This window comes from Nicotiana sylvestris, chromosome 3 (assembly GCF_000393655.2).
Source record: "Nicotiana sylvestris chromosome 3, ASM39365v2, whole genome shotgun sequence".
NCBI lineage: Eukaryota > Viridiplantae > Streptophyta > Magnoliopsida > Solanales > Solanaceae > Nicotiana > Nicotiana sylvestris.
This window is the reverse complement of record NC_091059.1, coordinates 17,591,032-17,614,326: the sequence shown is the minus strand read 5'-3', so window position 1 is coordinate 17,614,326 and position 23,295 is coordinate 17,591,032. Positions and strand designations below refer to the sequence as shown.

The 23,295-nt window shown below is 39.6% G+C and overlaps 2 protein-coding genes across 3 annotated transcripts; both read left to right on the top strand.

The window, feature by feature from the left end:
* Positions 1 to 7,204: 7,204 nt before the first annotated feature.
* LOC104239691 (putative F-box protein At5g55150) lies at positions 7,205 to 10,719 on the top strand. 2 transcript variants are annotated; one of them, XR_011405767.1, is made up of 2 exons: positions 7,205 to 7,359; positions 9,512 to 10,719. XR_011405767.1 is itself a non-coding variant. In XM_009794396.2 (2 exons), the coding sequence occupies exon 2, from the start codon at positions 9,448 to 9,450 to the stop codon at positions 10,516 to 10,518; it is 1,071 nt and encodes a 356-aa protein (XP_009792698.1). In that variant the 5' UTR covers positions 7,211 to 7,359; positions 9,440 to 9,447; the 3' UTR covers positions 10,519 to 10,719. The 2 variants fall into 2 exon arrangements, 1 of the variants encoding a protein (XP_009792698.1); XM_009794396.2 differs by having other exon boundaries at positions 7,211 to 7,359; positions 9,440 to 10,719.
* An 11,322-nt stretch (positions 10,720 to 22,041) lies between these two features.
* LOC138887095 (uncharacterized) lies at positions 22,042 to 22,593 on the top strand. Its single transcript, XM_070168811.1, has one exon. The coding sequence runs from the start codon at positions 22,042 to 22,044 to the stop codon at positions 22,591 to 22,593; it is 552 nt and encodes a 183-aa protein (XP_070024912.1).
* Positions 22,594 to 23,295: the final 702 nt, after the last annotated feature.

Genomic DNA, 23,295 nt, shown 5'->3' with positions numbered 1-23,295 from the left:
GCCTTAAAACACAAGACCCATCAATTACCCACACTAGGGTTGAGCCACAACCCTAGCTAATGGGTCTAGCTACTCATGGTTATAGAAGAAAACAAAGAAATAGATGAAGAAAAACCCATAATATTTAATTACTAGATAAAACTTGAAGATTCAATGATGAAATAAGCTAAAATTACTTAAAATAGAAAAAGAGTACTATTCACGAGCGCAGCTGATCGTTAAAATACAACTGATGAACTAAAAATGGGAAAAGAAACTATTTATACTAGGCTGAAAATTCTGGAAAAAAATACCCCTGCGGGGCTAGTGCGGACCGCACAAAATCAAGTGCGGCTGCACTAAGGCTCTTGGCTGAAACAATCTGCTCTCTGAAGTTGGCCACCGTTGGCCGCACAAAATGCACCGCGGCCGCGGTGGCTTCTATTGCGGTCCACATAAAATGGACAGCGGACCGCATTGGCAATGTTCCTCCAACTCGGCACCTCTCTGAACTTGAGCTTTGCGGACTGCACAAAATCAAGTGCGGCCGCAATGAAGTCAATGCGGTCCGCATGAAATGTTTTGCGGCCACTTTGCTTGGCTGCCTGAAATGCACACTCTCTGAACCTCCTCTTTGCGGACCGTACAGAATGGTGTGCGGCTGTACTAGTCCTGTTATACTGAGCTTGGCCTTGTTCATGGTACTTGTGCATGTTTCACTTTTTGAGCTGGTTTTGACAAATTGTCACCTTGTTGACCAAACCCTGCAATCAAGTACAACATATGAGCATTTGAGACTATTTTGTACACATTTTTAATCAAAACTTAAGCAAGAAGGAGTGTAAAATGTATCATAATCCCTAGTTATCAGCTGTCATAGTGCGATGAAATCTCTTTACAATTTTAGAAATTCATAGGACAACACAGATTATGGTACTATTTTTCAAGAGAAAGAAACAAAAATAAAACTTATATTTCTCAAACTTTAAATAGTTCATCCTGTAAAAGCATTATGTCTATATTTCAATGAGTACTCGTTATACTCTCTTCCCTTCTTCTCTTCATAAAGTAAGAATTTGTCAATATTTTTTGTGATAACTTATCAACAATAAAAATAAAAGCATAATAGATGCTTTCACCATCAAATACTCACCGGTGCTTTCCACAATATAACCAAGAAGGATCCATTGATTTTGGTGTCAAGCAACTATGTTTCAACTAGAATTAAACATTATGTTTGCTTTCCATGTTTCAAATTTTATTGAACAGTGAAAGGAAAAAATAATAACAAGGTTACATGTAATTAATAACCATTCTAGGATAAGGCCTTGATCAATCCCCCTTCTGATGAGCGTCCATATTGAGAATGGAATAAGACATTAACACAATTTAAAAAAATTTCATATACAACAACTAAGCAACCAATGCTCTTATCCATCATATTACTACTCGGTAAGTTTCAATTTTCTCTTTTTACTCTATAACGGAGATGCCAGAAAGAGGAACAAAATTGCCGCGGAAGTTTTTTTTTAGACCTTGCTTTTCAATAAGCATATACAGACTAGGAAGAAATGAAACCCTATACTCTGATACTATTGTTAACTAAAATCAAGTAACAGGGACATCGATTTGCGTATCTGTTAACAATAGCGGAAATCTTGCGGAGCGTGCTTTAATTAATTGCTCAAGTCCGACTGTGCCTCTCTTGGAAATGAAATACTTTTCACAAACTAGATGTCTTCTTCTTTCTTTTAGTGTGTTGTTATCTTTGTAGGAAGAATTGCATAGAGTATTGAATCCTGAAGAAGGAGATCCTTAATTATATAGAGAAGGGAAGTTATCAGAGAAAAAACTACCGATAAACTGATCCCACACTGATCCCCATGCTCCCATTTACTTTGCAGCGTGTGGTAGTTTTATTTTTAGAAGTTAAACCTTTCCTAAGTAACTTTCTTTAATCATATTTCCTTTAAAATGGGTCGGTTCTATCGATATGGGCGACCCGGACCTAATATCCAACACTAATATTTCGTGCGCAAACTAAAAATTATATAAGCAAACATTAGATCCAAGTCTAACATTTTTCGGAAGGGACAGTTTTTAGGGGTTGTTTGGTACATAGGATAAGAATAATAATTCCAGTATAAAGTTTGAGATTAACTTTATCCCATGTTTGATTTGGGGTATTAGCTAATTGTGTGATACCTTTTAGACTAAAATGGTGGGATTAGTTATCTCATATAGAAGATGAGATAATTAATCCCATCAGATATCCCACCCCATGGATATTCCACCATACGCCCCCTTAAGGGTTATATTTGTATAACTTTTTAAAATAGAATCAAAATCAAATAGAGGCCTATGGGACATTTACGTAAAGGAAATTTTACATGCTATAGCTAAACAATGTACCATATTTATTATAAATCATATTACTTTAAAATATTATTATTTATAGCCACTTTTTATATTTTATAGCAAGGCATAAATATATATAACTAATCCCTTAACTTTTCCTTCAACCAACTCTCTCTTCTCCCTCAACTCTTTTTCATTTTTCCTCGACCTCTCTCTCTTTTCCCTGTATTTTTTTGGTCGCCGTCCAGCTCTACTGGAGCCCACCCAAACAACAACATCTCTCTCTCTATTTCCATCTCTCATCTCCATTATCAGATCCAACCGCTTCTCTCTCTCTCTCTCTCTCTCTCTCTCTCTCTCTCTTTTTCTTTCCCTCATCTCCACCATCATATCCAGATATGAAAATCACGAAGTCACTATGGGTCCATTATTTGTAGCAAAAATAATAGAGGATAAAGATCATAGGCGTCACAAGATCTGGATCAGACGGAGATAATGAAATCCATGGCTTCTTCTCCTTCTTTGTATCTCACATTTGAGTGCTTTCTCTGATTGAATTTTGGTAGATAAAATGTGATAGTGCATTCTCAGATCTGGCCGGATTTTTGTTCGTCTCTTTTTTTAGTTTTAATACAATGTATACAATATTTTGCTTGGCCGAAAGACGCCATCTCTGGTGAACTTTCTTCTCTTCTTTGCTATTGAGTCACATACAATGATGCAAATACATTGCATTATATGCAAATACACTCAAATTTGAGTGTATTTTGTATTTTTCAATGCAAATACAGTTTATATTTTTTATATTTTCGCTTATATTTATTCATTTCGAAGGTTGTTTTTTGTGATAGATCCTTATATTTTTTGAATTTTTGTTATTTGGATACAATCGAATTAAATACAGTGAATTAAATACAGTATAATAACGGCTAGAAATGAATATTGTGAATTGAATACAGCCGAATATCACTGTATTTATGATTTTTTGTTGTTTGAATACCGTCGAATTAAATACAGTAAAATTAAATACGATGTAAGACAAGAGGGGTTGCTCTGATGGTAAGCAACCTCCACTTCCAACCAAGAGGTTGTGAGTTCGAGTCTCCCCAAGAGCAAGGTGAGAAGTTCTTGGAGGGAAGGATGCCGGGGGTCTATTTGGAAACAGCCTCTCTACCTCAGGGTAGGGGTAAGGTCTGCGTACACACTACCCTCCCCAGACCCCACTAAGTGGGATTATACTGGGTTGTTGTTGTTGTTGTAAAATTAAATACGATGTAAATAATTAAGAATGAATATAGTCCAATTGAATATTGTGTATTCAACCGAATTGAATATAACGATATACACCATGTTTCTTGATTTTTTGTTATTTGAATGCAATTGAATTCAATATATTGAAATTGAATACGATGTAAAATATATAAGAACGAATACATCCGAATTGAATTCAATATATACAACCAAATTGAATACAACGACATACATCTTATGACAAGGAATTGGTAACTACGAAATGTAATTAGCTAAATTGTGATTACGCCCGGTAATAAGCCTCCAAACAATAGTCATTTCTGAAAGTTCCTCTTACAAAAATTAGCCCCACATTTGGAAATTCAATGGGCCACAATCTGAATTGGGTAGTCTAAGTGGATTCAGGCCCATACCCAAATTGTTCTACATTCAGGCCAGTACCCAAATTTTGCTGTTAACTTGCAGGTTTTAGCTGATTGGAGTGCTGAATGCTGAGGAGTTGTGCTTTTCATTTTTGGTTATCAAAAGTTGGACATCAAGACTCCCTCAAGAAGACACTAACAATTATACAAAAGATTAAAATGACCTAACGATAGGTGTGTCCGCGTGTATGATCATAAAGAAATGTACTAAGTAATAGATAAATTAATTCATGTTTAGTTGGTGGAGTCGTCTGTTATTAAAATATTACATTTGAAATCAAATTCAAATACATGAATAAGTCGAAGATAGAATCAGATCAAATTATAATTCTCAAATGGTCCATATCTAATTATCCTAATTCTATTGAGAAGACGACAGTTTTTAAGAAACAGTATCTACAAAGAGGAAATAAATGACACGAAATTAAATCTCTTTTGCGATAATGTGTGGTATGATAATATCACTATCTGTTGTTTGTCATATCTTAGGTGGTATTTGTTTTCCGGTAAAACGGTACATTTAAAATTGTTACGTGGTTTATGGACACGTGAATTAATTTGACACAAAAATATGAAATAAATAGGAACAAAAATAAGATTATAAAATAAACTTAAACGAAATACAAGACTCACTACGAATTCAGCTTCCCCAATAGCAAAAAAAGAACAATATTAAGAACAAGGTAAAAGAATAATGTTATAGAATGAGTGTTGATTCAAGCTTTTGTACCCAGAATGTTTCGTGTCCTACGTTAGATACTAATTCTCCTATTTATAACTCTATCTAGGGAGACAAGACCCCCAAATCAAGCTCCTCTTGAATGAGAATAAAATCGTTAATCGTCATTGATGGTTGCATAACAGTCGACTACAAATACATATATCATTTGTAACGGCTGCTCATTGAATGATATCCGCTATCAACTTTAAAAATCTTTGTTACCGGTTACCCTGTCTTCGAAATTCACCCAACACCGATCCCATGCTCGCATCCGATACCGACTACTTGCTGACTCGTATCTTACATGTCTTTAGTTTCACATGTCACTTTCTCATCTGTCTAATGGCCACTAACCAAAATTACTGGATATAGTATTATATGTAAACTTAATAATACTTTTGAACAAAGGTGTAACAATTATAGGGGAATCAAATTACTGAGTCATACCATAAAAGTGTGGGAGAGGGTGATTGAAGCGAGGTGAGGATGACAGTGTCTATATCCGACAACCAATTCGGGTTCATGTCGGGTCGTTCTACTACATAAGCTATACACCTTGTTAGGAGATTAATGGAACTGTACAGAGAAATGAAGAGTGATCTGCACATGGTGTTTATTGACCTAGAGAAAGCGTATGACAAGGTTTCTAGAGAAGTTCTCTGGAGATGCTTGGAGAACACTCAAAAAGTGTGTCGGTTCCTTACATTATGACAATTATGGACATGTATGATGGGGCTAAGACTCAGGTTAGGACAGCAAGAGGCGACTCTGAGCATTTTCCGGTTGTAATGGAGTTACACCAAAGTTCTGCGCTGAGTCCATTCTTATTCGCCCTGGTGATGGATGCTTTAACACACTATATTCAAGGGGAGGTGCCATGGTGCATGCTATTCGCCGATGACATAGTTCTGATTGATGAGTCGCGAGCCGGTGTTAATGAGAGGCTGGAGGTTTGGAGAGAGGCTCTTGGTTCTAAGGGTTTCAAGATGAGCAGGACGAAGACAGAATAACTGAAGTGAAGCGCCGAGCCGGGGGAAGTGGGCGTGGATGTGAGGCTTGAATCACAGGTCGTCCCAAGTAGAGGCAGCTTCAAGTACCTTGGGTCGGTTATCCAGGGGGGAGGGGAGATCAACGAGGATGTCACACACCGTATTAGGGTAGGATGGATGAAGTGGAGGTTATCATCTGGAGTCCTGTGTGACAAGAGAGTGCCACCAATACTCAAAGGTAAGTTCTATAAAGCGGTGGTTAGACCGGCCATAATGTATGGGGCTGGGTGTTGGCCTGTTTAGAACTCACATATCCATAAGATAAAAGCAGCAGAAATGAGGATGTTGAGGTGGATATACGGGCACACTAGGATGGATAAGATTAGGAATGATGATATTCGGGAGAAGGTGCACGTGGCTCCCATTGATGAGAAGATACGGGAAGCGAGGTTCAGATGGTTCGGGCATATTCAGAGGAGAAACCTAGATGTTCTGGTAAGGAGGTGTGAGCGGCTGGTTGTGGAGGGCACGAGAAGAGGTAGAGGGTGACCTAAGAAGTATTGGGGAGAGGTGATCAGCGAGGGTATAACGCGGCTTCAGATTTTCGAGGACATGACATTTGATAGGAAGATGTGGAGGTCGAGTATTAGGGTTGTAGGCTGGGAGGTAGTTGAATCTTGTCTTACTTCGTACCATTATGAGACTAGTCTGGTAGGGCTTTTGCCTAAGATAGCTAGTGACAATGTTGTGTCTTACTATTTTACTTTTCAGTGCATGACCTATTTATTAGCTATCGCTTTTGCTTTGCATATTTCTTCTAAATTTCATGTTGTTCCTATTTTTCCTATGATTTCTGTGGTGATACTAATATTGTCTCCTTTTGTCTTTTTGTTTTCTTGAGCCGATGGTCTTTCAGAACAGTCTTTCTACTCCTTCAGGGTAGGGGTAAGGTCTGCGTACACACTACCCTCCTCAGACCCCACTAGTGCAATTTTACTGGGTTGTTGTTGTTGTTGTTGTTGTTGTTGTTGTTGTTAATAATACTTTTGAATTAACCTCTAAATAATATTTGTTTTTTTTTTATATTTTCTATGTCAGATATAGAAACAGTGTACAAAATATATACAACTATCATAATTATATATAAATTATAATTTTTGACTGAATTCTGTACAAAGAACTGAATATTTAAGTTGGAGATGAATTGTAGATAAGTTGTAGATTTTGATCGAAGTTTTCTATATTTTGTAAAAAAATTTTAGTTACTTTCTGTAAATAGAAAAGCTTATTTAAACTCGGTAAATCAATTTAAAATTTTGTAGATATACGAAAAGTCGATTTACTAAAATAGTTTGCGTTACCATTGTCTCAAAGAATTATTCGCCCACTCCGAAATAATATATGGTTTTGTTATTTAAAAAAAAAAGAAGAAGAAGATTTATAAGCTCCTCTAACCCGCGTTCCCGCGTTACAAGCCGGTTACGGTTGATTATTCCATTTTATAAAACAAATCCAACAACAGTAGCATTTTAAAAAAAAAAAAAAAAACAGGTAAAAAATATAACAAAGGAAAAGGTAAATAAAATTTTGATCATCACCAGCCTGCTAAGTATTTGCGACCGCTTCACTTGCTTCTCAGGTACCTATTATCTCCATTTCTGTATTCTTGTTTTTGGTTTTCTTCTTTTGGATATTTATTAAAATTGTTACAAACAGCTAGATATTGTTTATTTAATTCCAAGTTTGATCCGACTTTTCGTATTTATGAGTAATGAATATTGATGATTCCTGTAGTTGACTCTAACCAGATTAAGATTTAGGTCAAGTTATTGGAGATGAAGAAAAGATATCTCTGTAAGAGGGTTTTAGCTGAGATAATTTGTGGGGTTGGGCTTATTTAATTCCTCTATCATTTTTTCTTAAATTTATGAGTGACTAACGAAAAATTCCATTTCTTCCCACCCTGCCCCCATTCCCCTCCTATCAAAGAAAAGGCAGCCCGGTACACTAAGCTCCCGCTATGTGCGGGGTTCAGGGAAGGGTCGAATCACATTAGGTCTGTTGCACGTATCCTTCGTTTGTATTTCTTCAAGAGACTGTTTCCACGACTTCAAGATATTTCTGTAAAAGGGTTTTAGCTTAGATAATTTGTGGGGCTGCGCTTATTTAATTCATATATCATTTCTTCCCCACCATGTCCCCGTTCCCCTCCTGTCAAAGAAAGTGCAGCCAGGTGTATTAAGCTCCCATTATGTGCGGGGTTCGGGAAATAGCCGGATTGCATTGGGTCTATTGTACGCAGTCTTACCTTGCATTTTTGCTAGAATCTGTTTCAACGGCTTGAACTCGTGACCTCCTGATTACACAACAACAATTCTTACTGTTGCGCCAAGGAAAATGTGAGGAAGACTTTAGATGGAAACTTGGAAATTTTGGTTGTCTTTTAAATTGGAAGTTGGAAATTGGTGTGACTTTTTGTTTCCACATTGAAGTGATAAATCATGAAAAGTTTACTTGGTGAAATCTTATTAAAATTTGAAGTCTCTGCTAGGTTCTAGTTTGATTAGAACATAAAAACTTCCCTACTGATAAAAGGAAAGGTAGGGAATAAAGATGATGACTGCTTTGTTATTTCATTTGCTTATTATGCTTCAATGTTAATACTCTGTTGTTTTCGTTTTTGTATACTTGCACTGGAAATGTAGTCGTTGGATTCTTTTAGACAATTATATGAATCTTAGGATCCAACCTCTTGTGTGTGCAGACCTGTTGGTTGCGAAAGTTTGGTGGATTTCATAATTTACTTTCAATTTTGAAAACCGATGGGTCTTTTGATGGCTAATAAAATTATAGGTGCAGCTCTGTCTCAAATTTTAAGCTTTCTTTTCTTTCATTATATTGTTTGTAAGATTTAAGATAACTTCCGAGAACAAATTTAGCTGTCTAAGAAAGGTGGAAATGTTACAGATAGTCAGTGGACTTCTAATGTTTAGGGTGTCAGTGGTTCTAAAAATTATGCTATACCAATTTCTCGGTTAATCTATTATGTATAACCAAAATTATACCTTTATAACCATCGCGTTGTGTCTGTTTTTCTTTTTGAAAGACAAATAAGAATTTCAATGATTTTTAGGATGTCTCACTTCTTATGTAAAACAATAACACCTTAATATAACACAAAAATATACAACTTTTCATCATAGTTTAAGCGAGCTAGTACTAGTTGTCATCAGTCTTACCTATCGCAAGTACTAAATTATGAAAGTTCTGTTCTCTCTTATTTACTTAATAGCAGAAAGAAAAGCCTATTTAAGAAAGATGGAGGAGGCAAAGGCATTACTGACTTAAACCGGTAGAATATAAGTAATTGAAGTATTTTGAAGCTTCTAAAGTCCAAATCTATGACTGGTTATTATATTTAGTATATATGTGATTATACATATAGCATTTAGGAAGGTTGTTCGGTTAGATTAGGTTGAGATCTATATGTTGGATCGCTTTAACAATATTTTTGACACTCCTACCATAATGCGCATAAGATTCGGTTCTTTAATACCATTAATATTTGCCCTTTTTTGACTAGATTTTGAGATACTTCAATGTGAACCGAATCGTTTCGAAATGCTAATGTAGATTTCTTGTGTTGAACTTGGCTATAAATAGACCAATAGTTGACCACAACTTCATTGTGTTTGTTTTATTGTACTTTTTCTAATCAGCATATGAGATGGCCGGATGGTCGGCACTTCCATATGACCTAATTGAATCAATCGCAAACCTATTGAACGCAGCTGAAGATTTCCTTTCATTTTCTTCTGTATGCCGCTCCTGGAGGCTAGTTTATAAGAGCAAGAACTGGCATCCTGGTTTCCAATTGCCATGGCTCATGCTCGGGGAAATGCAAACCAACAAAGGGTCGATGAGGCAATTCTTGAGTATGTGCAAGTTTAAGTTTCATTACTTGCCATTCCCTGAAACTCAAGATTTTCGGTGTTGGGGCGCTTGTCAAGAATTGGTCATCACCATTAACCCAAGATTTGAGGTTCGCCTTGTCAACCCTTTTACTCATGCTTGCATTGATCTTCCATCGATTACCACATTAAACATCCAAGGTGCTGCTAGAGATTGTTGGTTCTCTTTTATTCACAAAGCTAAATACTTCAAGATTCAAAATGAATATATGGTTTTCATTATATATGGTCCTCGTTTTGAAGTGGCATTCACTAGATCGGGAGACAGCATTTGGTCTTTGGTTCAATCCTTAATCCCTGCTCGTTTTGTTGATGTTGTGTGCTTTAAGGATCAGATTATGGCACTTTCAATTGTAGGAACACTCTTTTCTCTTGAAACCAATGGAGTCGACCCTCCAAGGATGCTGTGTGTTAGTCCTCCGCCCCAACAAGAGAAATCTTGGCAAAAGATGTATTTGGTGGAATCGTCGGGAGATCTTCTGATATTATTCTCTTATCCAAGCGGAAACATGGTTAGTAGATTCAGAGCATACAGGTTTGATATCTCAAAAAGGGAGTGGATGAGGTTGGAGGACTTGGGTACTAATGTTTTACTTGTTGACACCGATATTTGTACTTCCCTTCCTGCATGTGACTATCTGCAGCGCAATTGTATCTACTTTGTGCACGACAACCTGGATTCGTTGTTGGCATCTGGACCGAGATGTATGGGGAATTACATGAGTGTGTATAACTTGAAAGAAAATTACACCGATTTTATGAATTTAGGAAATGATAATTCCTTTAGGTATATTTCCGCAACCTGGGTACTTCCTAGTTTGTGGTAGAAAGTCGTAGGCATTCACATTCATGCTTTATTGTAAACCTAGACTAGATAAAGAAAGAGCATAGGATATTGTTCTTCTTCAAGTTTTAATTTGTGTTCATCTTTGCATGTATCAGTGGCTCATTGCAGCCTGTTTGATCATTGTTCTTGCATATTACTTGATTGAGTAAAATGTGGTGAATAGATGCTCTAATTGCTTATCGATTGGTCTTATTTCTTTGGTCCATATTTGTATTTGGTTGCTGACTTATGTTCATAGCTAAGAGATGAGTGGATTAGATCAATGTTTCAGTATTCTGCTAATTCTTATGAAGAGGTAAAAGGGTGCTACTATAGCTAGTTCTTTTTCAGTTTGTGATGCTAATGAAAAATGTCTCAACTGTGTTACCGTGAAGCGGAGTTTAGTGCACCGGACTGCCTTTTTATCATTAGGTCGAGGTAAGGTTTCCATATACACTACTCTCCCCAGACTCCACCTGTAGGAATACACTGGATTTTTGTTGTTGTTGTTGTTGCTGTTGTTGTTGCTGTTGTTGTTGTTGTTGTGAAGTTTTGGAGGTGGAGTAGGTAAAATGAAGAGAAGTGTCATGAATAGATACATTGAACAAATGGGTTAAGGGGTTTGCTATAAACGAGTGAGAGATACATAGGAAGTTGGGGTTAGAAGTTTGATATGCAAGTTTGTCATAGTGCAGTCTGCTACTCATCTGGAACAAATTGATCTCCTATGGCTAGTTACAATTTGAATAGAAAAAATATGACTTTATAAAGATCTCATGTGTTTTATTCATCATTTCTTGTGTTGTATTTTATGAAAAAGGATCATATAATTAAAAGAACATTTGTATGATTAATGCAAGGAATAGATTAATATTCACTTAAACAAAATCCCAAATTACCAATTGATAATATTAGAATTGGGTTACCAACCGATTGCCGACCAATTTGGATCCCTTGCTAAAAGGCTATTGGTAATATTTACCGACGGATAATTTTGTCAGTAAAACTACCAACGGAAAATCAATCGGTAAATAGCAAAATAATTCGTTGGCAATTTGCTTGATCAAGTCCAAAAATTTCCATTGGTAAATTTACCAACCGATATTCCATCGATGTGTCATTAGTACATGAAATATTTACATGGTATAACTAACCTATACATTATATTTACCATAAAAAATATACTTTAAAATAATTATAATATATAGCTACAGTTTGGTTTTTATAGCACACATTACCTTGGATACGACCCTCGTCTCTCTTCCCAGAGATTTGACTCCCTCTCCAACTGTGCTGACTTTGAGTCTGTCAATGACCCTGCCACCACCGATGATTTTCCCATTTTTACTTCCTCTAAACAACAGATTCATGTCCCCGATCCATATGAATTCTCCAGTTTCTCTTCCGAAGCTAATGGGATATAGATGGACCAATTCTGTCCCCCCCCCCTCCCGGAGATGAAACCATAAATGAAATAGTCAGTGATAAAATCGCCATTGAATTACCTGGCTAAATATTTTAGTTATTCTCCAGCAATTACTCTCACAAATCGCTGTCAAATGCTTCGGCATCGCAAATCATTTTATGTACGAGCAGATTCTCTTTCTTTAAAATTTCTGCAGCGATATGAGTCGTCGAGATTTGAGATTCTCTTCTTTTCACAAATATGAGTCATCTTCATAGATCTAAGTCATCTTCTCCATTGATACAACTTTTATGTCAAAATGTATTAATTGATATAGTCATTATGCGTGAACGGTCCTTTCCAGTAGTATCACTGTTGTCTTTTTTGCAGCTTTTGTTGTTGTCGGAACTATGTGGTATGGTTCGGCAACTACAAAAATAACCCAGTAGAATCCCACTAGTGGGGTCTGCGGAGGGTAGAATATTAATAGATCTTACCCTTACCCCAGAGGGGTAGAGATGCTATTTCCGAAAGACCCTCGGCTCAGAGATAAATGATCCGTAACAACAACAGAAATCGAAAAATTAATATCAACAACGTGAGAGACAACCAATAAATGAAAGGGCAATAACACAAATAGTACGTAAAAGTGTGAAACATAACATAAATCGCTAGCAATCCTAGACAAAACATTAGCAGACTAGCCGATACAAAGAGGAAAAACGCTCGACTACTCCCTAACCTACAACCCTAATGCTTGACCTCCACACCTTCCTATCAAGATCCATGTCCTCAGAAATCTGGAGCCACACCATGTCCTACCTAATCACCTCGCCCCAATACTTCTTAGGCCTCCCTCTACCTCTTCTCGCACCTACCAAAGCCAACTGCTCACACCTCCTAACCGGGGCATCTAGAATTCTCCTCCGCACGTGCCTGAACCATCCAAGCCTCGCTTCCGCATCTTGTCATCCACCGGAGCCATGCCTACCCTCTTCCGAATGTCTTCATTCCTAATCTTATCCAGCCTAGTGTGCCCGCACATCTATCTCAACATCCTCATTTCTGCTACTTTCATCTTTTGGATTTGTGAATTCTTGACTAGCCAACATTGAGCCCCATACAGCATGGCCGGTCTAACCACTGCTCTATAGAACTTCCCTTTAAGTTTTGGTGGCACATTCTAATCACACAGGACTCCAGACGCTAACCTCCATTTCATCTACCCCACCCCAATACAGTGCGTAACATCCCCGTCGATCTCCCCATCTTCCTGGATAATTGACCCTAGATACTTGAAACTTTCTCTCTTGGGGATGACTTGTGAGTCAAGGCTCACTTCCACGCCTGTTTCCCCCGTCACGTCGCTGAACTTACACTCCAAATATTTCGTCTTAGTCCTACTCAACTTGAAACCTTTAGACTCCATGTCCTGCCTTCATACCTCCAGTCTCTCATTAACGCCACCTTGCATCTCATCAATCAGAACTATATCATCCGCGAATAGCATACACCATGGCACCTCCCCTTGGATATGGTGTGTCAGTGCGTCCATCACCAGGGAAAATAAGAACGGGCCGAGTGCAGATTCTTTGTATGAACCCACAACCACCAGAAAAAGCTCTGACTCGCTTCCCATAGTCCAACCCGAGTCATAGCTCCATCATATATATCCTTTATTGCTCTAATATAAGATATCGACACACCTTTCACTTCTAGGCATCTCAAACGAACGGTCCCTATGGATCTTTTCATACGCCTTTTCTAGGTCAATAAACACCATATGCAAATCTCTCTTCCTATCCCTGTATTGTTCCACCAACCTCCTGATAAGGTGGATAGCTTCCGTAATAGAACGACCCGACATGAACCCAAACTGGTTTTCAAATATAGACACTGCCCTCCTTATCCTCCCTTCCACCACCCTCTCCCAAACTTTCATGGTATGACTTAGTAACTTGATACACATATAGTTGTTACAACTTTGAATATCACCTTTGTTCTTGTATAGTGGAATCATCGTACTCCACCTCAACTCATTTGGAATCTTCTTCGTCCTGAAAATAACATTAAACAGCCCAGTCAGCCACTCCAAGCCTGCTCTACCCATATACTTCCAAAATTCTATTGGAATCTTGTTTGGTCCGGTCGCTTTTCCCTGACTCATCTTATGTATCACTCCTACAACCTCCTCAACCTTAATAAGCCTACAGTACCTAAAGTCTTCGTGACTCTTGGAGTTCCCCAATTCCCCTAGCACGATAATTCTCTCTCCCTCTTCATTCAGGAGTTTATGAAAGTACGACGTCCATCTTTGCTTAATTTAGGCATCTTCCATCAATACTCGACTTTCCTCGTCTTTGATGTACCTCACTTGATCCAAGTCGCGAGCCTTCCTCTCTCTCGCTTTGTCCAGCTGAAATAACTTCTTGTCCCTACCTTTTCCCCCAGTTCCTCACCAAACACAACAGTCTTAGCCTTCGTGACTGCTAATTTCGCCTCCTTCCTAGCTTCCTTATATCTTTCTCTACCCGCTCTCCTCTGCTCCTCGCTGGTGCTCTCCACTAGATTAAGGTAATCCGTTTCTTTGCTTCCACTTTACCTTGGACTACGTTATTCCACCACCAGTCGCCTCGGTTCCCAGCACAGTAACCTTTCGAGACTCCTAACACCTCTATCGCGGCCTCCCTTATACAGTCTGTCATCGCCATCCACATACCACTAATATCCCTACTACTCTTCCAGGCTCCCATAGCTGTCAGCCGCCCCGCCAACTCCTGTGCATTATCCTTAGTCAAAACTCCCCCACTTGATCCTCGATTGACCTAGTACAAACATTTTCTTCCGCTTTATCGAGATACCGACGTCTATCACCTGGAGCTTATTTTGTGTCGCGAGGTTCTCACTCTAGATCACCTTACAATCCTCGCACAATTCTCTATCACAACTTCTGAGGAGGAGATTGCCAATCTGAGTCTTAGCCACCATACTCCGGAAAGTAACCAAATGCTCATCCATCTTCGGAAAAATAGAGTTCACGATTACCAACTCAAAGCTCTAGCAAAATCCAACAGTGAAGTATCTCCTCCATTCCTATCCCCAAAGCCGAAGCCACCATGCACCTCGCCATAGCTGCCAACAGACAACCCAATATGACCATTGAAATCCCCTCATATAAATAACTTCTTTAAAGTGAGGTACCCCACGCCATCTCATCCAAGGCCTCCTAGAAGCGGCTTTTAACCTCCTCGTCCAAGCCCGCTTCCGGCTCGTAAGCGCCAATGACATTCAAAGTGCTCCCTCCAACTACTAACTTAATCTCCATCAATTTGTTATTCACCTGCCTAACCTCTATCATTGACTCTTAGAGCTCCCTATCCACTAAAATACCCACTTCGTTCTTTCCCTTCACGCCTATAGAGTACCACAACTTATACCCGTCTACATTCCTCACCTTCGATACTACCCATATAGTATCCCGCACACATGCTATATTGACATTCCTCTTCTGGAGAATCTTCGACATCTCTTTAGACTTACCCGTCAACGTCCCTATATTCTACAATCTAATTCTCAACCACAGGCTCCCTTGAACCCCTTACCCCCTTTGTTCCCATCCCACCCCCTGATCCTTGCACACCCCCTCTCCATCACCCGCTCTCCTCGAGGACATGACCCTACTCTACCATTACAAACCACAACCGCTATACATATGGAAGTCTAGGAAAAACATAACGCCAACACAGAACAACAAAGGTCTAAACTCAAAGGGAACAAATAGTAACTATAGGCCCACTACTAGAATAACTAAACTAGTACGAATTACTACGGCAATAAATTAACTAACACAGGAGACACAGAAATAGTTGGAGGGAGATACTAATTTCCGGAATAGAACCTGGACTTTTGACTTGGTATACTCCCGATGCTGTGGAACCCGACGTACTACCCTTGTTCCTGCCAACCGGTCTGCTCTGCTACTTTTGCGCGTGCACCTCCCTCCCATCACCAAGCAGTCACAAAAATGATACTTGAAAAACATACAAACACCACGGGACCAAGAAAAATATAGGAGGGCAAGACTGTCACCGTCACCACTGGTGACATGCGGATCTGGTGATGGCCTAGTTAAAGTTGCTGAATCAGCTGGTGTCGCCGGAGAACAGTGACGACATCGAGAAACGGCAGCAGAGAAAAGTATAAAGAAGAAGGAGCACCGGGAAGGGGGTTGGGGCTGCATTTGGAACTAAAAATAAGAAGAATGAAGGAGCAGCGCCGGCGGTGGGACGGTCGCTGGAAAAATCTGCTGCTATGGGTAAGAAGGGGGAGAAGAGAAAATGGGGAAGAAAGAGAGACGGGAGAAGAGAGAGAATAAGGGGAGAGGAGAGAGAGAAGGGGTGGTGCTTTCCTGGTCTGCTCGTCAATGCCATTGCCGGAGCTAGAGGGGTTCGCCGGTGAAAGAGGTTGTTTAATGACCGTTAAAAAGAAAGTCTTTGAAGAGAGAGAGAGAGAGAGAGAGAGATAGAGAGAGATATATATAGAGAGAGAGAGAGAGAAGAGCGTGTAGAGAGTAAAATCTGAGAAGTTGAAAATATAAATTTGAATGGTTTGGCAACTACCTCGATTGAATTATTTGGCCCACTCGTTACCAATGAGATTAGGGGTACGTACTTCCAGCTATAAATATATCGAAGAGTTAGTGCTGGGCTAGCAGAAAATCAAAGTTTATCAGAAGCCTGGTCTAAAATTTCTGAAAAATTAGCTTTTTATAATTACATCGGCATAATCCGAATACAGTTAATAGCTTGTGTACAATATATAGAGTATATTTTTTTAAATTGTTTTTATCCTCGTATAAACCTCCTATTTTTCTGTATTTATCTTGATTGTATTCGTTGTGTGAACGAATACAGTTAATACATATTGTATTAGTTGTGTAAATGCAGTTGAAATAGACTGTATTCGTTGCACGAACGAATATAGTAAATACAAACACCTAGCAAAGGAAAATTACTCTTAGCTATGATACTGTGCTTTCTGAAAATTACTCTTAGTAAATTTATTAACAGATAGAATCTGTTGGTAAAATCGGTTGTTTGTTTTTTCAATTTTCTAGGTAATCAGTTGGTAATTATAGTAACAAAATAAATTTTATTAGTGTATTGTTAGTATATTAGTTATTTACTAACGAATGGACAATCCGTTGATAAATATGGCTTTTTTTCTTTATTAATTATAAAATTTCAATTGGTAATCGGTTTGTAGATTTAGTAGTGAAATAATATAATTTCATTAGTAATTCATTGGTAAATATGGTCATTTAATTATCAAATTTCGTTGGTAATTTGTTGAGAATATTCTATTATTAAGATTGTATGCGGTGAAATCAGGTGCCCCGATTATGTAGGCTTGAAGACGTCGCATCGAGGGCAGAAGTTCGATAAAGACCAAGTCCGGGCTCGAAGGCAGAATGAGACACTCGAAGACCTAAGTATCCGAGGGTATTGGAGCCAAGTATGTCCGAGTCCGAGATAGAGCCGTTATGAGTTTGTTACAGAAGGATAAAATTCTCGCCACGTCCCCTAAATCATGGCATAAATTCCGGAATAGATTTCTATGAATTAGTACAAATCCATACCAGGTGGTTATACAGCTATCCCAATGAGATTCTTTACTGTAAATGGAAATGTACCCTATTTAGGGTTCCCCTCCTATATAAAGGGGACCCCAATCATTTGTGAACATCATCTAATCATTGGCAAAGAATATATTATCTTACTTTTTCGCTCATTGTTCATGAGAATTGTCCTTTAGTTTTATTGCCCTTGTTTTACTGTCCTTGCCTCATTGTTCTTAGCCTGCCTCGAGGTCATTGGGCTCGAGGTCGAAACTAATCTATCTACTGGTTTAGTCTTACTTATTTTCTTCATACATACTTCATATTTCTTGATTATTAATTGGTATTGAACTAAATAATGTATCTTTAAAACCACAAATCAAATTTAATTATTACTCGTATTTTCAAGGTAAACAATTTGGCGCCCACCGTGGGGCTAAAGATAATAGTGATTATTTCATTACTGATTCTCATAACACATGTTATTTTTACGCTTTTTCTTGTCAAGAATTTTTGATTCTCAGGCTGAAACATGTCTAGCTCATAAAACGCACCTGTTCATGACAACGAAGGTGTTGGAGAAAACAACAACATAGGGGTAGGTGTACCACTAATAAACCCTGAGAAAGTGCCAAATATGGAACCAGTTGATGTTAGCTCACACATTGGCTCTAAACGCGGATTTTGGCACAGACCCTAGAGGGAGTGTACGCAGGGAAGCCCGATCTGGTGGCCAAGGAGCACAGGGAATGGGAGATGGGGGAATAAGCCTCCAAGTGATATTCGAGATAGCGCAAGCTCAACAAATCGCCATCTTTCAACTTCAAAGTCAGAATAAGACTCCGAGTATAGCTGAACCAGAAAACACTCAACGTGCTGAACCAGCACAAGAGAGGTCGAACGGAAATGATTCGGGGACTGATCTCATCATTATAAGAATGCTCGAAGAGCTCACCAAGAGGATCGAGTTCGAGGAAAAGAAGATTGAAGACAATGACAAAAAGGTGGAGACTTATAACTCCCGTGTTGATCAAATACCGGGGGCACCTCCGGTCTTGAAAGGTTTAGATGCCAAAAAAGGTCATACAAAAACCATTCCCTCCGAGTGCGGCTCTGATGCCCATTCCCAAGAAGTTTCGCATGCCCGATATACCCAAATACAATAGGACAACCAACCATAACGAGCATATTACTTCATACACTTGCGGGATCAAAGGAAATGACTTGCATGACGATGATATCGAATCAATTTTGTTGATAACGTTTGGAGAAACACTGTCGAAAGAAGCTATGATTTAGTATCACAACTTGCCTCCTAACTTTATTAATTCATTTGCTATGTTAGCAGACGCCTTCGTGAAAGCACACGCTGGGGCCATAAAGGTGGCAACAAGGAAATCAGACGTCTTCAAGATAAAACAAAGGAACAACGAGATGTTGAGGGAGTTTATGTCTAGGTTTCAGATGGAGTGCATGGAATTATCTCCGGTCTTGGATGATTGGGAAGTACAAGCTTTTATGCAGGGTCTGAATGAGAAGAGTTCAATTGTGCCTCGACAATTAAAGCAGAATCTGATCGAGTATCTAGCTGTGATGTGGTCAGACGTACATAACCATTACTAGTTAAAGATTAGGGTCGAGGACGACCAGTTGGGAGCCCCCTCAAGCTCAATTCATCCTAACAGGCTGGCGGTTAAGCCCCGTGGGATACAGACAGGGAATCTAGATTTAACAAAGAACAATATCACCTATATGTCTATCAGAGAAACAACGGCTCGTGTCGTAATGCTCCTTGGAATAATCGAAGAAACGATGGAGGTCAAAGCTCTCGGGGACTCATGAGTAAGAATGGGTTCGATAAACATACCGACCCCGCGGAGGCACCTCTATTGACAAAGATAATTTCAGTGTAGATACATCAGGGATTGTGTCAGCTATTGGAAGGATCAAATATACCAAGTGCCCGGGCCTAAACAAATCAATCCATCTCAAAGGAATCCGAACTTGATGTGTAAGTATCATGGCACACATGGCCACAGAACCGAAGACTGTAGGCAGCTAAGGGTGGAGGTAGCTTGGTTATTCAATAAGGGTCACCTTTGAGAATTTCTCAGTGATCGAGCTAAGAACCACTTCAGGGAGAGAGATGCAAGAAAAAATGAGTAGGAAGAACCATAATATGTAATCCACATGATCTTAGGCGGTGTCGATGTCCCACAAAGACCTGTATTCAAACGCACCAAGGTGTCGATCACCAAAGAAAAGTGGACTCGGAGCTATGTGCCCAAGGATGCCCGATCATTCTATGACGAGGAAGCAGAAGGCATATCTCAGCCGCACAATGACGCCCTGATCGAGGGTCGTAGAGCAGCTCGACCTGCAAGATCAAATTGTACAGCATCCCAAGTCCTGAATGGTTTCAACATGGCGAGCGAAACAATAAAAGGGGAGATTGTCCTACCAATAAATGTGGCCGGAACCATTCAAGATACAAAATTCCATGTCATCGAAGGCGACATGAGGTATAATGCACTTCTCGGGAGGCCATGGATCCACAACATGGGGGCAGTACCTTCGACCCTTCACCAGATGATGAAATTCCCAACAGAGGATTGTGTGAAAACGGTCTATGGAGAACAACATGCTGCAAAGGAGATGTTTGCAGTTGAGGAAGTGACTCCGGCGCCAATACCTTCGACCTCGGAAAAATTGGGGACCAAAGATAAGCCAGCGGCCAAATAACAATCACCGATCCCAGTCCCGATCGAGCTAGAGGAACAGGTAATCGAGGAAAAAGAAGAGGATTTCCTTACTCCTCGAACCTTCATTGTTCCCGAAGAGTCGGACGCAATCAAATCAACGATCGAGGAACTAGAACAGGCCATACTAATCGAGCACATGCCCGAGAAAAAGGTATACCTGGGAACGAGGCTAACCCCCAAACTCAGCAAAAAATTAATTCAATTTCTTATCAATAATATGTATTGTTTTGCTTGGTCCCACCTAGATATGACAGGGATCCCATCAAAAATAACAATACACCTGCTAAGCATCGACCCTAGGTTCAAACCGGTGAACCAAAAGTGGAGGCCCCAGTCCGAGGTGAAGCATGCGTTTATAAAAGACGAGGTAACTAAACTTCTTAAGATATGGTCTATTTGGGAAGTAAAATACCCCGAGTGGTTAGCCAACATGGTTGTAGTTCCTAAAAAGGGAAAAAACTTATAATCGATGCCACGGCTGGCCACAAGATTCTAACTTTTCTCGATGCCTACTCCGGGTACAATCAAATTCAGATGAACCCGGAGGATCAGGAAAAGACCTCGTTTATCACTAAGTTTGGAACTTACTGTTACAATGTAATGCCCTTCGGGATAAAAAATGCCGGAGCCACATATCAATGCCTAGTTAACAAGATGTTCGAAGAACAGATAGGTAAAACGATGGAAGATTACATTGACGATATGTTAGTTAAGTCCCTGCGTGCAGAGGACTATTTAACTCATTTGCAGGAAACATTCAAAATCTTGAAGAAGTACCACATGAAGCTTAACCTGGAAAAATGTGCCTTCGGAGTTGGCTCGGGCAAGTTTATCGGCTTCATGGTATCTAATCAAGGAATTGAGATCAACCCCGATAATATCAAGGCCATCGAAGATATCACCATCGTGGATAGTATGAAAGCTGTGCAAAGACTAACTGGACGAATAACCGCTTGGGTCGATTTATTTCAAGGTCATCGGATCAAAGTCATAGGTTCTTTTCCTTACTCAAAAAGAAAAAGGACTTCGCATGGACCGTGGAATGCCAGCAAGCCTTAGAAGAATTGAAGCGATACCTATCGAGCCCACCTTTGCTTCACACCCCGAAGGTAGATGAAAAGCTTTACCTATATTTGGCAGTGTCCGAGATAGCGGTAAGTGGAGTACTAGTTCGAGAAGAGGAAGGTACACAATTCCCTATTTGTTATGTAAGTCAAACTTTGGGAGATGCTGAAATAGATACCCTCACTTAGAAAAATTGGCACTTGCATTAATCAACACATCTAGAAAGTTAAAGCCATATTTTCAATGTCATCCCATATGTTTATTAACCACTTATCCTCTCCGCAATATCTTGCATAAGCCCGAATTGTCGGGTCGATTGGACAAGTGGGCAGTCGAACTAAGCAGGTACAATATCAAATATCAACCCCGAATGGCTATCAAGTCCCAAATCTTGGCTGAATTCGTGGCCGATTTTAAGCCGACCCACGTACCCGAAGTAGAAAAAGAACTTCTACCGAGATCGGGTACATCATCGGGGGTATGGACCCTTTTCACGGACGGTGCTCCGAGTGTGAAAGGGTCCGGACTCGGTATTGTTTTAAAGTCACCAACAGGTAGTACTATTAGACAATCTATCAAAACATCAAGATTGACTAACAATGAGGCCAAGTACGAGGCCATAATTGTAGGTCTCGAGCTAGCTAAGAGCTTGGGGTTAGAGGTCATCGAGGCCAAATGCAACTCCCTATTGGTGGTGAGCTAAGTAAACAAGAGTTTCGAGAAGATAGAATGCAGAGGTACTTAGACAAACTACATGTGACATTGCAACGCTTTAAGGAATGGACCCTGGATCATGTACCTCGAGAGCAAAATAATGAGGCCGATGTGCTTATAAATCTGGGATTGTCAGTCGAAGAAGACGACATTGTCCCGAGGACTGTCGTTCAATTATCGAAATCCGTGGTCAAGAAAGGTCATGCCGAAATAAATTCCATGAGCTTGACTTGGGATTGGAGAAATAAGTATGTCGATTATTTGAAAAATGGAAAGCTCCCATCGGATCACAAAGAATTGAAGGCTTTGCGAACCAAGGCTGCTAAGTTCACACCAGATGGGGATGAAACATTATTCAAAAGAACATTCGATGGGCCATTGGCGAAATGTTTAGGGCCAGGGGATACCAATTATGTTCTACGAGAAATTCATGAAGGTACTTGTGAGAACCACTCCTGCGCCGAGTCTTTGATTCGCAAAATTATCATAGCAGGGTTTACTGGGACAACATGAAAAAAAATACTAAGGAATTTGTCAAAAAATGTGATATATGCTAACGGTTTGCACCGATAATCCATCAGCCCGGAGAATAGCTCCACTCGGTCCTATCCCCATGGCCTTTCATGAAATGGGGGATGGACACAATCGGCCCCAGGAAAAACTAAATTTATTTTATCTAAGACTGATTACTTTTCTAAATAGGTGGAAGCACGACCTTCGAGAAGGTCAGAGAAAATAAAGTTATTGACTTCATCTGGGACCACATCATCTGTCAGTTTGGGATACCGCCGAGATTTTATATGACAATGGAAAATAATTCATCGACAGCAAGGTGACGGAGTTCCTCGAAGAACACAAGATAAAGAGGATTTTATCAACACCATACCACCCAAATGGAAATGGATAGGCTAAATCAACACACAAAACTATCATTCAAAACCTGAAGAAAAGGTTGGACGATGCAAAGGGAAAATGGAAAGAAGTTCTACCCGAGCTCCTTTGCATATCAAACAAGATCGAAGTCTAGCACAAGGGCTACTCCGTTCTCTTTAGTTTATGGCTCCGAGGCCCTTACCCCTGTTAAGGTAAGAGAACCCAATGCTAGGTTTCGACATGCATCGGAGGAATCAAATCACGAGGCTATGAACACTAGCCTCGAGCTATTAGATGAAAAACGAGAGGCAACACTTGTTCGGATGGCCACGCAAAAGCAAA

Coding starts and splice junctions, on each gene's coding strand:
- LOC104239691 (XM_009794396.2), top strand. CDS start 9,448: ATGGCCGGATGGTCGGCACTTCCATATGACCTAATTGAATCAATCGCA.
- LOC138887095 (XM_070168811.1), top strand. CDS start 22,042: ATGCAACTCCCTATTGGTGGTGAGCTAAGTAAACAAGAGTTTCGAGAA.